Source organism: Centroberyx gerrardi, chromosome 4, assembly GCF_048128805.1.
Source record: "Centroberyx gerrardi isolate f3 chromosome 4, fCenGer3.hap1.cur.20231027, whole genome shotgun sequence".
NCBI classification, from domain to species: domain Eukaryota; kingdom Metazoa; phylum Chordata; class Actinopteri; order Beryciformes; family Berycidae; genus Centroberyx; species Centroberyx gerrardi.
In genome coordinates, this window is record NC_136000.1 from 13,402,312 (window position 1) to 13,414,979 (window position 12,668).

General features: G+C 38.8%; 2 protein-coding genes across 3 annotated transcripts in view; both read left to right on the forward strand.

Moving 5' to 3' along the window:
- Window positions 1–4,244, forward strand: part of LOC139915991 (uncharacterized) — a 28,647-nt gene extending 24,403 nt beyond the window's left edge. The window contains exons 45-52 of the mRNA XM_078283049.1: window positions 544–648; window positions 776–816; window positions 1,175–1,297; window positions 2,170–2,268; window positions 2,417–2,545; window positions 2,768–2,807; window positions 3,286–3,406; window positions 3,591–4,244. Coding sequence (XP_078139175.1) covers window positions 544–648; window positions 776–816; window positions 1,175–1,297; window positions 2,170–2,268; window positions 2,417–2,545; window positions 2,768–2,807; window positions 3,286–3,406; window positions 3,591–3,777 — 845 coding nt within the window. The 3' untranslated portion in view covers window positions 3,778–4,244. The remainder of the gene's footprint in view (window positions 1–543; window positions 649–775; window positions 817–1,174; window positions 1,298–2,169; window positions 2,269–2,416; window positions 2,546–2,767; window positions 2,808–3,285; window positions 3,407–3,590) is intronic.
- A 2,108-nt stretch (window positions 4,245–6,352) lies between these two features.
- Window positions 6,353–12,536, forward strand: gtf2h1 (general transcription factor IIH, polypeptide 1). Of its 2 annotated transcripts, none has more exons than XM_071904792.2 (15): window positions 6,353–6,593; window positions 7,013–7,181; window positions 7,280–7,472; window positions 7,781–7,943; window positions 8,176–8,269; window positions 8,614–8,763; window positions 8,884–8,963; window positions 9,088–9,218; window positions 9,310–9,397; window positions 9,495–9,583; window positions 9,838–9,955; window positions 10,105–10,195; window positions 10,613–10,728; window positions 11,581–11,673; window positions 11,771–12,536. In XM_071904792.2, exons 2-15 carry the CDS (start codon window positions 7,028–7,030, stop codon window positions 11,855–11,857), a joined length of 1,647 nt encoding a protein of 548 aa, XP_071760893.2. In that variant the 5' UTR covers window positions 6,353–6,593; window positions 7,013–7,027; the 3' UTR covers window positions 11,858–12,536. The 2 variants fall into 2 exon arrangements, with proteins under 2 accessions (XP_071760893.2, XP_071760894.2); XM_071904793.2 differs by having other exon boundaries at window positions 6,353–6,516.
- The last annotated feature ends 132 nt before the right edge of the window (window positions 12,537–12,668 follow it).

Here is a 12,668-nt window from a genome sequence, read left to right on the forward strand (position 1 = left end):
ATGCCAAAAAATAAACAGGAATACTAAAGTAGCAGCAGTTTTCAAAAGACGATTAGATAAGCACATGACTGTTAGGTCTCTCACACACTTAATCTGTCAAAGTGTAATCATTACAGAAAACAGCAGTTCAAAGTTGGTGTATGCATGACAACTCAGTGATGTAAAGAGATTACTTTCAATTTATTTTCTGTTACTTTTTCTACATTTTCTCTATGTAGCTGGAATAACTTGCAAATTATGTATAATATAAAGTTAAATGAACAATTTAGCACAGCCTACTAAGGTCTTCATCTGCAATCATGATTAGTCATTTTTTCAAGCTATGAAAAATTGCGTTAATAATGGTCAACAGAGACCCTTTTCTTTTCAAACATATTCATGTTATCTAACAAGTAATCACCTATTTTCCAAAAGTACCTGCAGCTGTAGTAACTCTTGTAACTGTAACTAACAATTCCCCAGCTAACAATGTTTGGTAATCACATTTTTATTTCATGCATTACTCACCAACCCTGGAAACATCTTTCAAACATCTATCAACAGAATGTGATAAAACACGCTGTTCATCGCCAAAACAGAAGTGCAAACTGGGATTTGAGTTGGAGATTAACACCTCAACCGAAAGTTGCTGCCCCTCTTATACCTGTGGTAAGCTCTTCAATTAATTTTAGTTACATTTATTTCTATTCTTAATGTGTGAAAATACACTTCCTTTATCTAGAACTAAAATAAGAATAAACCTTTAATACAATCAAATTGTTCATACTTTATCTAGTGCCCAAAGGCGTCTGTGTCTTCAATGGTACCGAGTACAAGGTAAGATGCATATTGCAAGATTTTTAAATTAAAAGTTTTTTAATAACACAATTTTTTAATTAAAAGAAAGATATTTGAACAATGTCACCTTGATATTTTGGCACCATATCCAAAGTTAAACTACAGCCCTCTTTGTGCACAATCCCTCAATTCAGGGTACCAAAATTGTTCAATAAAGTGTTATGTCATGTTTTGTTTCTAAAAAAAAAAAAAAAATTTGTATATCACCTGAATCTTGATTTTCAGATGCTCTTCCCAAAACTCACGCACTCTCCATTAAAAACAATGAAATGTTTGTAATATATCATAGATAGGGCTGTTTCATATCATATCATCATACATTTGTATTCTTTTATAGCCAGGTGTGGATGTTCCCAAAACCACATGTGAAACATGCCGCTGTGGTGAAACTCAGCATCCCGACAGCAAGTTGAACGTCATTGAGTGTTCACCTATACCATGTTCCACCCAGTGTCCACAGGTACTTCTGCATGGCAATATTTGAGTATTTATCAGTGTTTTAATAGTACGTTCATCATAAAATGTAAATCAAACTGTAGAATTTAGTTATATGTAAAGCAATATTTCACTTTTGTTACATGACATTGCATGGCATTTTCACTTTTTAATCACTTAATGCCTTCAAATCTCTTATTAACACAATGGAGGATAAATCTATTAGGTTATTGGTTATTGTTTTAAGTATGTTGTTTTTGCATTGTAGAATTTTAGCACTGTGCCACTTTCACCCTTTCCCTTCTGCTTTGTTTGTTTTTCTACCTTTAACTTTTAACCTTTATTTATTATTGTCTGCTTTTATTGTTTTGTAACTCTTTGCTGCTGCCTCTTGGCCTGGTCTCCCTTGTAAAAGAGATTCCATATTTCAACAGGACTAACCTGGTTAAATGAAAGTTAAATAAAAAAAAATTATTTTTTTTTTACTTTGCATACCACAATATGAGCTAATGAACAGGCAACAGCCATATTCTCTGGTCCAGGTATCTACTGTCATGTCACACATTTGCTTTCTTTTCAGATGTCTAGTGTAAAAATCATGCTGCTGACGTACAGTCTATATCAACCTTATTATTTTTTTTCTGTGCACGTTAATAGTTTTCAATAAGTAAATATTGGAGATGAAGCCTGAAATGCTGGTGCTGACTAATAATCCCAGTTTATTTCAGCTGTTGACGATGACTTAAACTCATAAGGAAACAGTACTTAAGGGTGAAATTGTCTGCAAATGGGGAAATAGAATAGAATTTTTCTTTCTATTTTTTACTAATTATGTTACAGATTGAATCAATATATAATGTTACGGAGCGTTTTAATGTGTGCCATTCTTTCAAACAGGGCTACGTGTATGAAATTTCCCCTGGACAATGTTGTGGAAAATGTAAAAAGACAAGTTGTGTTGTTGTGTTCGAAGACAACACAACTCACATTATTGAGGTGAGTTCAATGTCATGGAAACACCTACAAGTGGATGCAGAATCAGTGTTACGCATCTCCATAAAGTTAAACCGTGTTATTAGCTCTATAAATGTTCAGTCAAACTTTTTCCATGTTCACTAACTGACTTCTTCTGCACCTCTGATAGCCTTCACAGTCTTGGTCACCACCAAATGACAACTGTACCAAGTATGAATGCAAAAAGATAAAGGATGAGCTTACAGTCCTTGAATCGCAGATTCAGTGTGCTGAATTTGATCCACACAATTGCATTCCTGTGAGTATGGGACTTGATATCTAAAGTAAATGGGCTTAAACAGTATATGTACTGAGACAGACAAATATGAGGTACAGAGGTATTACCTTTATAATGACTTTAAGCATAATTTATTGCTGTTTTTGATTTTGTTTGATAAAGAACCAGTAATAGTAGTAACTGATGTGTGACTTTATATCTATCTATATATCTATTTTGTAATCCACGTTGCCTATATTACAGGGAACTGAAAAAAGTGACAAAAATGGCTGTTGCAAAACCTGTAAGTATGAGTTAACTACATAAAAATGGTCAAATTATACACTATTATGCAGTTTGTATGTTACATTTCAATAGACTGTGATGTCTATTTCCACTTGAATTTGATTCCCAAATAGTTTCAGTTTCTGTAACTTCACTCACAACTTGTAAAAGCCACTTACATGTGAGATCTTGGAATCTGTCAGTGTGGATGGGGAATTTAAAAAAAATTCAGGGAACAGGGAACTCATACCATGTCTAGATAGTGGAACAAAGAAAAATGCCTCAGTGATGAAGGATCTTAGACTCTTTGTGAAACTTGAGGACTCACTTGGCATCCGTTGTCATTAGCTGACCTATCAAAGCCAAAACCCATAATGCTGTTTTCCCATGAAAACACAGGAAAACTTTGACGGACAGAAGTGACAGTGTGCCTGCAGGCAAGTACTAAATGTCATTTTTGCAGTATCTTAATAAACCTATACTTATATCATTCACAGGCACTCCTCGCTACAGCTGTCAAATGATCAAGAACACCACCTATCTGCAGATAAAGGACTGCAAGTCAATTGAACCAGTGGAAATTTCAGCCTGTCAGGGATCCTGTGGGACTTCCTCAATGTGAGATTTACAGTCACTTTGAACAAAGATTCTGGGGGCTATACAACCTACTGAATCATTCTATAATTACCTGTTAAATTATCATGTGGAAAGGAATGCCTAGTTAATTAGTGATTGAAACTGACCCCAGTCCAGCTCCATTCCCAGTGGATTAATATTGCTGTTGCTTTGTCTTTATTTACAGATACTCTGCAGAAAAGAACAGCTTAATGCATTCGTGTTCTTGCTGTCAAGAAATGTCCACCAGCAAGAGGGTGGTGGAGATGATCTGCTCTGATGGCAAGAACATGAAAAAGAAGACACTCTCCTACATTTCAATTGACACGTGTGGTTGCCATGTCACTGAGTGTGAGAAGAACACGGCAGACTAATTGAAATGTTTCAAATGCAAACATTAAAAATTAAGCTTCATTAAATGACTAGTCTAATCGAGAAAAAAGAACCAAGACTCCAATATATGATGACCAAAGGCAAACTATTGTATATTATCTGGCAAATTAAAGCATGTGACTTAACGGAGCGGTCTGAAATTTGCTGTTTTCAGCTGACCAGTGCCAACAAATGTTAATTAATTCCAACATTGTTGTATAGCCAAGATGTTAATTTAAGATTTTACACTCACTGTTGCTGATAAAATGTTCCCCACACCTCTGGAATATGGACCTGTGTACTTTCACAATGCCCATCAACACTTTTTCATTTATTGACAACACATATTGGTGTCATGGCTCTTAACTTTTGGGGAAGATGGTTCATTGTTCTAAAATGTAGACTAGACTTTTCAAAACTGTAAGAATATATGTGTGTATTATATCTAAGAGGGTGTTTCTCTTCCTTTTACTGAAAGTGACTAGAGTGAAAAAAGACATGAATGAGTTGAGATATGTAGTAGCGATAGTTTGACTTTCTTTTGCAAGAGACATTAGGCATCTGAGGTCAAACATGAAAAATTAAAAACAGATTTTGTCTTTGTTTGTTGACCATCATTCCCAACAATGTCACCTTTGTAGATTTTCTCATAGTCCTCTGAATATAGCCTAATGATAAAGAAAAACATGTAAAGGGCATCCAAACTATCGTTCTCCATTATCTGTGGTTTGTCAAACTTCAGAAATGTGTCTTCAGTGTCATTAAAATTCTCAAGCCGATCTATGATTATATGTCTTTGTTTTTATGTCTCGGCAATTTATTGTAGCTGTAACTTTTGGTGAATTCACATGTTTACATGTAAAAAAAAAAAAAAAAAAAAAATTTGTAAAAGATCATGTTATTCCAGTGGCCTAAGATAATCCACCATCATTATGAATATGAACAGTTCTTTCAGAGCTTGTGATCAGAGAGCCAGAGTTCAAATGTGTAAAATCATCAATAGCCTATATTTACAGCCTTTACAGCCTGGAGCAGCACATGGGAGGCTGTCCTTGTGTACAACTTCTAATACAAACTCTCAGCAAGAAAGTAATCAGTATCTCCTTTCCACTAATGTTTTCATGTTTCTGTATTGGCATTCTGGTATTGGCATGCCTTGTGAAAGAAGAAATAAGAAATAACATTACCTGGCCAGTAAAGGTTATTATTACCACAGATTTGTGCAGTTCAACAATGACCTAATGAAACTACTTCAGTGTCAAGTATAAACAAGCACAGATCCTGTTGAGAGACCCACGGCGCCTGTGTTCAGTTTGATTCAGTTCAATTCAATGCAATGCACTGAAGCACTGCGACACAGTTGTTAAATAATTCCACTAATGTTAGTTAAATACCACAAGGTGGGCTATACCTTACCTACCGTTAATGTTTGAAGGGCAGCAGAAGACGTTTGTAAGCGGTTACTGTTTACAAATCCCGTTAGTAACACAGACGAGTTCAGCAAATGGTGGAATGTTAAAGGGTAACTTCGGTATTTTTCAACCTGGACCCTATTTTCCCAACTTTTTGTGTCCAAGTGACTAAAGGGGACAACAATTTTTTAAATTGGTCCAGCATTGAGCGAGATCGCGTCAGCCCGGCAGCCGCAAACGAGCTGCAATGTAATCCGACGGGGCAAATGTGAACCGTCAATGTACGTCCACTAAAAGTGCTTGTTTTTGCCACTGACAGGCTCAGATCGTTATTATAAGTGTCTGACAACATTTTGGAAAGGACCTTACAGAGAAATTAAACGTTTTTCTTTACCTTTCGCTTGATCCGGTCTGTGTATAACCAAGTCTCGCGAGAGTTGAGTTGTTGCAGGAAGTTACACACAGACTGGATCAAGCGAAAGGTAAATAAAAATGTTTCATTTCTCTGTAGGGTCCTTTCCATAATGTTGTCAGACACTTATAATAATCGGAGCCTGTCAGTGGCAAAGAGCTGGGAAAGCTGCCTTATAATGTGTTGGTTCTTGTACAGACTGAACAAGACTGAATGATTAGAAATGCCAATGGAAGAGTAGGAGCTGGGAAAACACGGTTATTAAGATCACAAAGTAACACATAAAGGTTTAATGATAGACAGTTCCAAAATCTCCTCAATAAAATGTATATTTAGCTTTGTGTGTCTACAACAATACAAAGAGAAAATGGACCCTGCCATTGAATACAACAAATGTATTCACAAGTGGCAAAACTATCTGAAGAAGCTGGGGAACAGGATGGCGATACATTTACTTGTCTCTCTGGGGATTTCATATTGAATTTTTCAAAATCTGAAATAAAATGGACGATTTACAAAATAAAAATGGAAAAGGAGCTTATTTGTTGATAGTGGGAAAACTTTGTATTTAGGGTTAAGGTTTTTATGTGGATTGTGAATATTTTGTGATTGTCTTTTTTGTTGTTGTTGTTTGCTTTTGTCAGGCTATATTAATTAGTTAGAAACATTTTCACCGGAATCTTTTCGAGTGCGCTCCGACTGGAACAATGTAACCGGCTCGTTGTCCCACCGGAGCGTTTTCGGTGTAACACAGCCTGGCAGTCATGTCAGTGATGGAGTCTAGGTGCTCACTGTTTGAGTAGTCATAGTTTTGTTTTAAAATAACGCATTCGGTTATTTTTTTTATATTCAAAACAGTTGAATCTCGTGTGTTTAGGGAAGACGAGGTATTAGTTGTACTATCGATTGATTTTGAGGTAAAGGAAGTTTATTTCCGACTTCTCCCTCAAGTATTTTCTCTTGACTATTAGCTAACGTAACGCTAGCTAAGTTGGTAAGTATGACAAACCGACAACCAACAACTCGATTGTGGCTTGTATTTAGATAACGTTAGCTGGCTAATGATAATGGCAGTGTAGGAAGCGGCTAACCTTTATTTAGGACGTTGTTGTGCAGTCAGATTAAATCGTTCGTGCTTCCGTCTCACAGATTATTTCATTGTCTTGTTACTACGTCTTGTTTAAGGTACTCGCTTTTTTTGCATGTTGCTAACGTTGATAAAGTTATTTTACGTTACTGACGCTGAAGTAACGACTAGCTGGGCGTGTTATGATTAGATCTTTAAGGTGCAATACATACGTTTCGATCCAATATCTTATTCCTCTTTTTATATCTGAGATTGTGTCAACATGTCTGTGCAGGATATCAAGGGATTAACAGTAGTTCCTGTTCTCCATTTCTCTCCTCTGTTAGTTATCTGTTTTGGCCATGGCATCACTATCAGAGGAGGTGCTTTTGGTGGTGAAAAAGGTTCGCCAGAGGAAACAGGATGGCACACTTTACCTGATGGCTGAACGTGTAGCCTGGGGCCCAGAGGGCAAAGACCGCTTCACCGTCAGCCACTTGTATGCAGATATTCGCTGTGAGTGCTTGAGACCGTCAAATTACAATATGGTGCTGAGATTGTAGTGTATTGCATGATGATGGTCTCTAGCTGCCCTTTATTTCCGTGGTGTGCAGGTCAGAAGATCAGTCCAGATGGTAAAGCCAAGATTCAGCTCCAGCTGGTCCTTCACACCGGTGAAAGCACCACATTCCACTTTTCCAACGAGAGCAGTGCCCTCAAAGATCGTGATGCTGCCAAGGAGCTGCTGCAGCAGCTACTGCCCAAGTTCAAGAAGAAGGCCAACAAGGAATTGGAGGAGAAAAACAGGTGAGGCTTAATTCTTTCCCAAGATTCCCTCTAAAGGCATGGATGCATTCAGGACTATGTTTGCTTCTGGAATATTTCCTGGTTTTGTTAGATTCTGAGTCTCAGATTTCAGTGTTTCCCTACACAGGCATATATGGAGGGCCATCACACTTAGATTCACCAAATAATAAAAGTGCTTATTGTGTTGCATTGACACACACTCCTTTCCATGACTCAAATCTGCATCCTTTGCACCCAGCCTGGTGTAACACTGTTTTGTGTCCTCTCCTCACAAGAGCACAAGTTACAGCTTTATTTTTCTCCTGTAGAATGTTGCAAGAAGATCCAGTGCTTTTCCAGTTGTATAAAGACCTGGTGGTAAGCCAGGTGATCAGTGCTGAAGAATTCTGGGCCAACCGGTTAAGCATAAACAACACAGACCACTCATTACCCAACAACAAACAGGAAGTTGGTATATCTGCAGCCTTTCTGGTGAGTAGATTGATCTTGAAAAGAATTAAAATGATAGGGCGACAGAATTAAACTAACATTTTTGAAAAGTACCTTGTCTCAAACTTTATAATTGAGGCTTTCACTCACTTGGGACTCAACTTGGATATTATTGACACCAATGTAATACTACTTTTCTCAAATTTACGTGTAAATCAAATCCACCCTGCTGAGTGATTCTGTTTTACCCAGCAGTTACATTTGTGCATTACAGGCAGACATTAGACCTCAGACAGATGGCTGCAACGGCTTGAGGTACAATCTGACAGCTGACATTATTGAGTCTATCTTCAGAACGTACCCTGCAGGTAAACGATTACATCTCCACTTTATTCTGCTTATTTCAGATTATGAAGTTACTCCATGGATGCTAACAGTAGTGATAGACCAGGAATAGGCAACCATGTGCCATAGAGTGCAAAGAGTCTGTAGGTTTTCATTCCAACTAAGCTGATTTCACTGATTAGCACACATTCAACCACAGAGGAAGAGCTACTTTGTGAAATCACCTGGTGGAATGAAAACCTGCATACTCGGCACTCCATGGCACATGGTTGCTTACCCTTGTGATAAGTGCAATTGGTCCTCCTTATCGGATACATACAAGATTGTGCTAAATATATCTTTTTGTCAACTTATGTTGTACTTGCAGTGAAACAGAAGTATGGTGAAAACGTGCCTCATAACCTGACTGAGAAGGAGTTCTGGACCCGCTTTTTCCAATCCCATTATTTTCACAGAGACCGCATCAACACAGGAACACAGGATATCTTCTCAGAGTGTGCCAAGCAGGACGAAAAGGGTAGGATTATTAAAGCTTATTCTGCCGTGAACCCCCTTGATAGACCGCAAGGCTATTTTCCACTGCGTCACAAGTCTGGCTGTGTTGTCGGTTGTAAAGATTCATATCTATCTCATGCAGGTTTGAAGTCTATGGTGGTTCAAGGAGTAAAGAATCCTTTGGTCGACCTCCTTTCATTGGAGGATAAAACATTAGATGAGGTGAGATTTCATGAGCCAATAAGCCAGAAGCAGCCACATCAGACTAGATAATCATTTGGTTGTTTCGCATTCTTTTTCCACTTCTTATTGGTGACTTAAAGACTTGGCATCATCTGTCACACAGGGCTACGGAGTTTCCATGACACCTTCAACTTCCAATTCTAACAGGACGGTGAAGGAGAACAGCAATTCTGCCATTATCAAGCGTTTCAACCATCACAGTGCCATGGTGCTGGCAGCAGGCTCACGGAAGGGGTAAACAAATGACGTAAAAAAAACACACAAAAAAACATGATCAACTGCTCAGTGTGTTCATATTTGTATTAACTGCACCATGTTTGTAAAGGGACACACCAACTGACCAAGCCAGTGAGACGAGCAGTACAGATGGAAACTCGAGGGATTCTGACTTCTTCCAGCCTCCTGTTAAGAAGGTATGGTAGCTCTCTAGGTCTAGAGAGTTTTTTTTTCTAAAATATTGTCTCTTTGTAAAATACTGCAGTTACCTTTTCTGCTGGTAAATATTCTCAGGTGAAATTACAAGAAGCCATAGAATATGAGGACCTGCAGAGGGAAAACGGGCTGAAAACAGTTGCTTTGAACCTCAAAAAATCTGACAGGTAGAGTGAGTCCAAAGTTGTTGTTTGTTGTTGTTTCTATGGCATCTCAGTTAGCAGGAATGGGACACTCTTCTCTATTGCAGCCCCACTTCATGTTTAGGCTGATAAGATGTGTATTTTTACATAAACAAAATCTTGCCTAGTGCAGCACAATTGTTTTATTAACTCAATCTCTGCACAATTTCTCATTCATATCAAAGTGAAGTGTTCTAATGTAATGTCTGTCAATCCTTCTCTTTTTTTTTTTCTCTAAGGTATGCTCATGGTCCCGTGCCACTTCAGTCCCAGCATTATAGCACCAGCCAGGACATCATCAACTCTGTCAACTGTATCCGACATGAGATGGCCAACTACAAACCCAACCTTACTCAGGTTAGATCCTCCACCATATATTTCCGACTTGATCATGTACTGTTGTATACTTATTTACCCCAAAGCAGGATTCTTTTTGGGGGTTTTTTTCACCATATACATTTTGTGCACATTGAAATACATTCAGTTTGCCTCAATATTCCCTACAGGTGTTGTCCAGCAGCACAGCTAGTTCTGCCATTGCAGCGCTTTCTCCAGGCGGTATCCTCATGCAGGCAGGAGCGCAGCAAGCCATAAATCGTAAGTGTGTTTGTACAATTGTTTATTAGCATCTTTAATAGTACTGACTGTGAAGGTTGGTGACCAGAGGGTGGCAGTAGCATATCTAGTGTGTATGGGGCTGTTGAAATGCCCCTGAGCAACACACTGAACCTCAAGTTAACCTCACAACACTGCTCTCTGTGCATCCTGTAATCTCATTTCTCTCTAGAAATGTGTAGGAGCTGTGTGCATTTCTGTGGAAATAGACAAAATGTTTCTTTTTTTTGGTAAATCTTCCCCTGGGATTTGTGGACCATTCACTGACAACAAGTACTAATTGTTGTTTAATCCTGAATCCAATATTGAAAAATGTCAACCTATTGGAGCATTTACCCAGATCGTTCTTTTTTTTTTAATGACTTGCTTTTTGTTTTTGTTCTTTTATGTTTTTTCCAGAGATGGTACCCAGTGAGGTTCAAGGAGAGTTGAAGCATCTTTATACAGCTGTTGGAGAGTTGTTGAGACACTTCTGGTCATGTTTTCCTGTAAACACACCGTTCCTGGAGGAGAAGGTGACTACTGTCATCCTAATAATTGCAAGGAAGTTCAGTGTCTTGTTACTAAATATTCCTTCCCTGTGACACCGTCTTGTTTTGGGGGGGGGGGGGGAATACACAATTTTAAATGGCACTTCAAAAAGTGCCCAATAGCACATACAATACATACACATACAGATCAATTATTATCCCACCTTCCGTCTGTCAAATTTAGTGTTCAAAAGTTTGAAAGAAACCTTTGAAAGCCATTGCGGATACGTTTCTGCTAGCCTTAGGTTCTTTGTGTTGCACTGATTAAAGACTAAGCTTACACCGTTTCCACCAAATAAGACTATGTCCTCATGCTCAGCTCTCCCACGTCTTCTGCAAAGATGCATCTGCAATGTCTTCCACTCCATCCCACCACTGACACGTATGTTGCCTTTAGCAGGGACTCAGCTCGAACCCATGACCTTATGCATCACAAGCATCTGCACTATCACCACACCAATAGGGATATCTCACTTAAGGCAATTAGTGGGCCTTACCTAGCTGTCCTTTTGTTCCAGTTTTGCAGGGGGAGATGGGGAAGGTGAAGTTTTTCCCTTCAGACTGAAATTCTGCAATTAATCAGGGGAAAGTGTAATATTTTTCATGAACAGTTGAGTTGAGAGTACCATCCTATTCCCACTCAAGCTGCTGTCTTGTTAATACATTATCTAAATATTTTGTTGGCGATATTCATTTTGGTGAGTGATTGATTCAATCAGCGATTGGCAATAGCTGCCCATAAGCGCTCCTGTCACTATCATCTTTCAGAGCTGTTGAACTGTAACTTTTAATGTAATCAACCGCAATTATTCTCTTTGGTCCGTATGTTTCATTTAGGTGGTGAAAATGAGGTCAAACCTGGAGAGATTTCAGATCACCAAGCTTTGTCCTTTTCAAGAAAAGATTCAACGGCAGTATTTAAGCACTAATGTAAGTCCCAAGTGTGCTCTATCTAATTCTTTCTAAAATGACACAATGAGGATAGTATGTTATAGACTTACATGAAATCTGTTGAACAATCCCACAGCTCACAGGCCACTTGGAGGAGATGCTGCAGATGGCTTACGGCAAGTTCCATGCCTGGCAAACCCGTCGGATGTTGAGGAAAACCTGAGGTCCGATGGTTTGTCGAAGAGAGGATAAGGAAGAGATTAAAACACGGACAAACGGCCAGCGTCGGCCCACCAGACTGCTGTGAAAAGAACACAGAACACAGCCTGACGGGACACGGTTCACATGGGCTTATGATGAGGATATAGACGGGTGATGCTACATCCCCAAATGTTCCACAGAGACTAACTGCATCTCAGTCACGAATAACTGTAATTATTTTCTTTCTCTTTTGTTTGCATTTTCTCAGTGGTTGAGAGAATGCCATGGTTCCTAATAATGGTTGAATGGGACTTTTAAAAATGGTGTAATATGACCAAACTTCAGATGGAAATCAGAAAGGCACTCAGGAAAAGAGGCTGAGGCGTGAGATGCAAGTGAAAGACTGCCAGTATGTGAGGTTGTTCCATCAGTGCACAGAGCAAGACTTGTGATACAGCTTGCACATGCAACGAGCCCTTCTTGAGCACCAAGTCGATTCAGGGAGCATCCTTCCAGTAAATCTGGGCAAAAGAGGGGAGTGAATATAGCAATACTGTAAAGACATTTCACACTCTTGTGCATTAGTGTGTGTGTGTGACCCAGTCACACTTACATGGCACTGGTTTGTAATGTCTGCACCTTCTGTCTGCACTGAAGACAAAAATGTTACTCTGAATTAAAGTGACGCATAATGCTTTTGTTCATGCTGCCGTCTGTTGAAATTGCATTAAGGCATCATTTCAAGTTCTCCTTAGTCAACGAGGCTCACCTTGTTTTGATGGGCTGTATTGGTACAATGAATGAGCTCATTCATCTCAGGTTTCAATCAAGAG

What these genes read in the sequence shown, in the direction of transcription:
- gtf2h1 (XM_071904792.2), top strand. Translation starts at nt 7,028, where the DNA reads ATGGCATCACTATCAGAGGAGGTGCTTTTGGTGGTGAAAAAGGTTCGC. An exon ending in GCAGCAGGCTCACGGAAGGG is followed by an intron (nt 9,219 to 9,309) that starts GTAAACAAATGA and finishes ATGTTTGTAAAG; the next exon opens with GGACACACCAACTGACCAAG. An exon ending in CACCGTTCCTGGAGGAGAAG is followed by an intron (nt 10,729 to 11,580) that starts GTGACTACTGTC and finishes TGTTTCATTTAG; the next exon opens with GTGGTGAAAATGAGGTCAAA.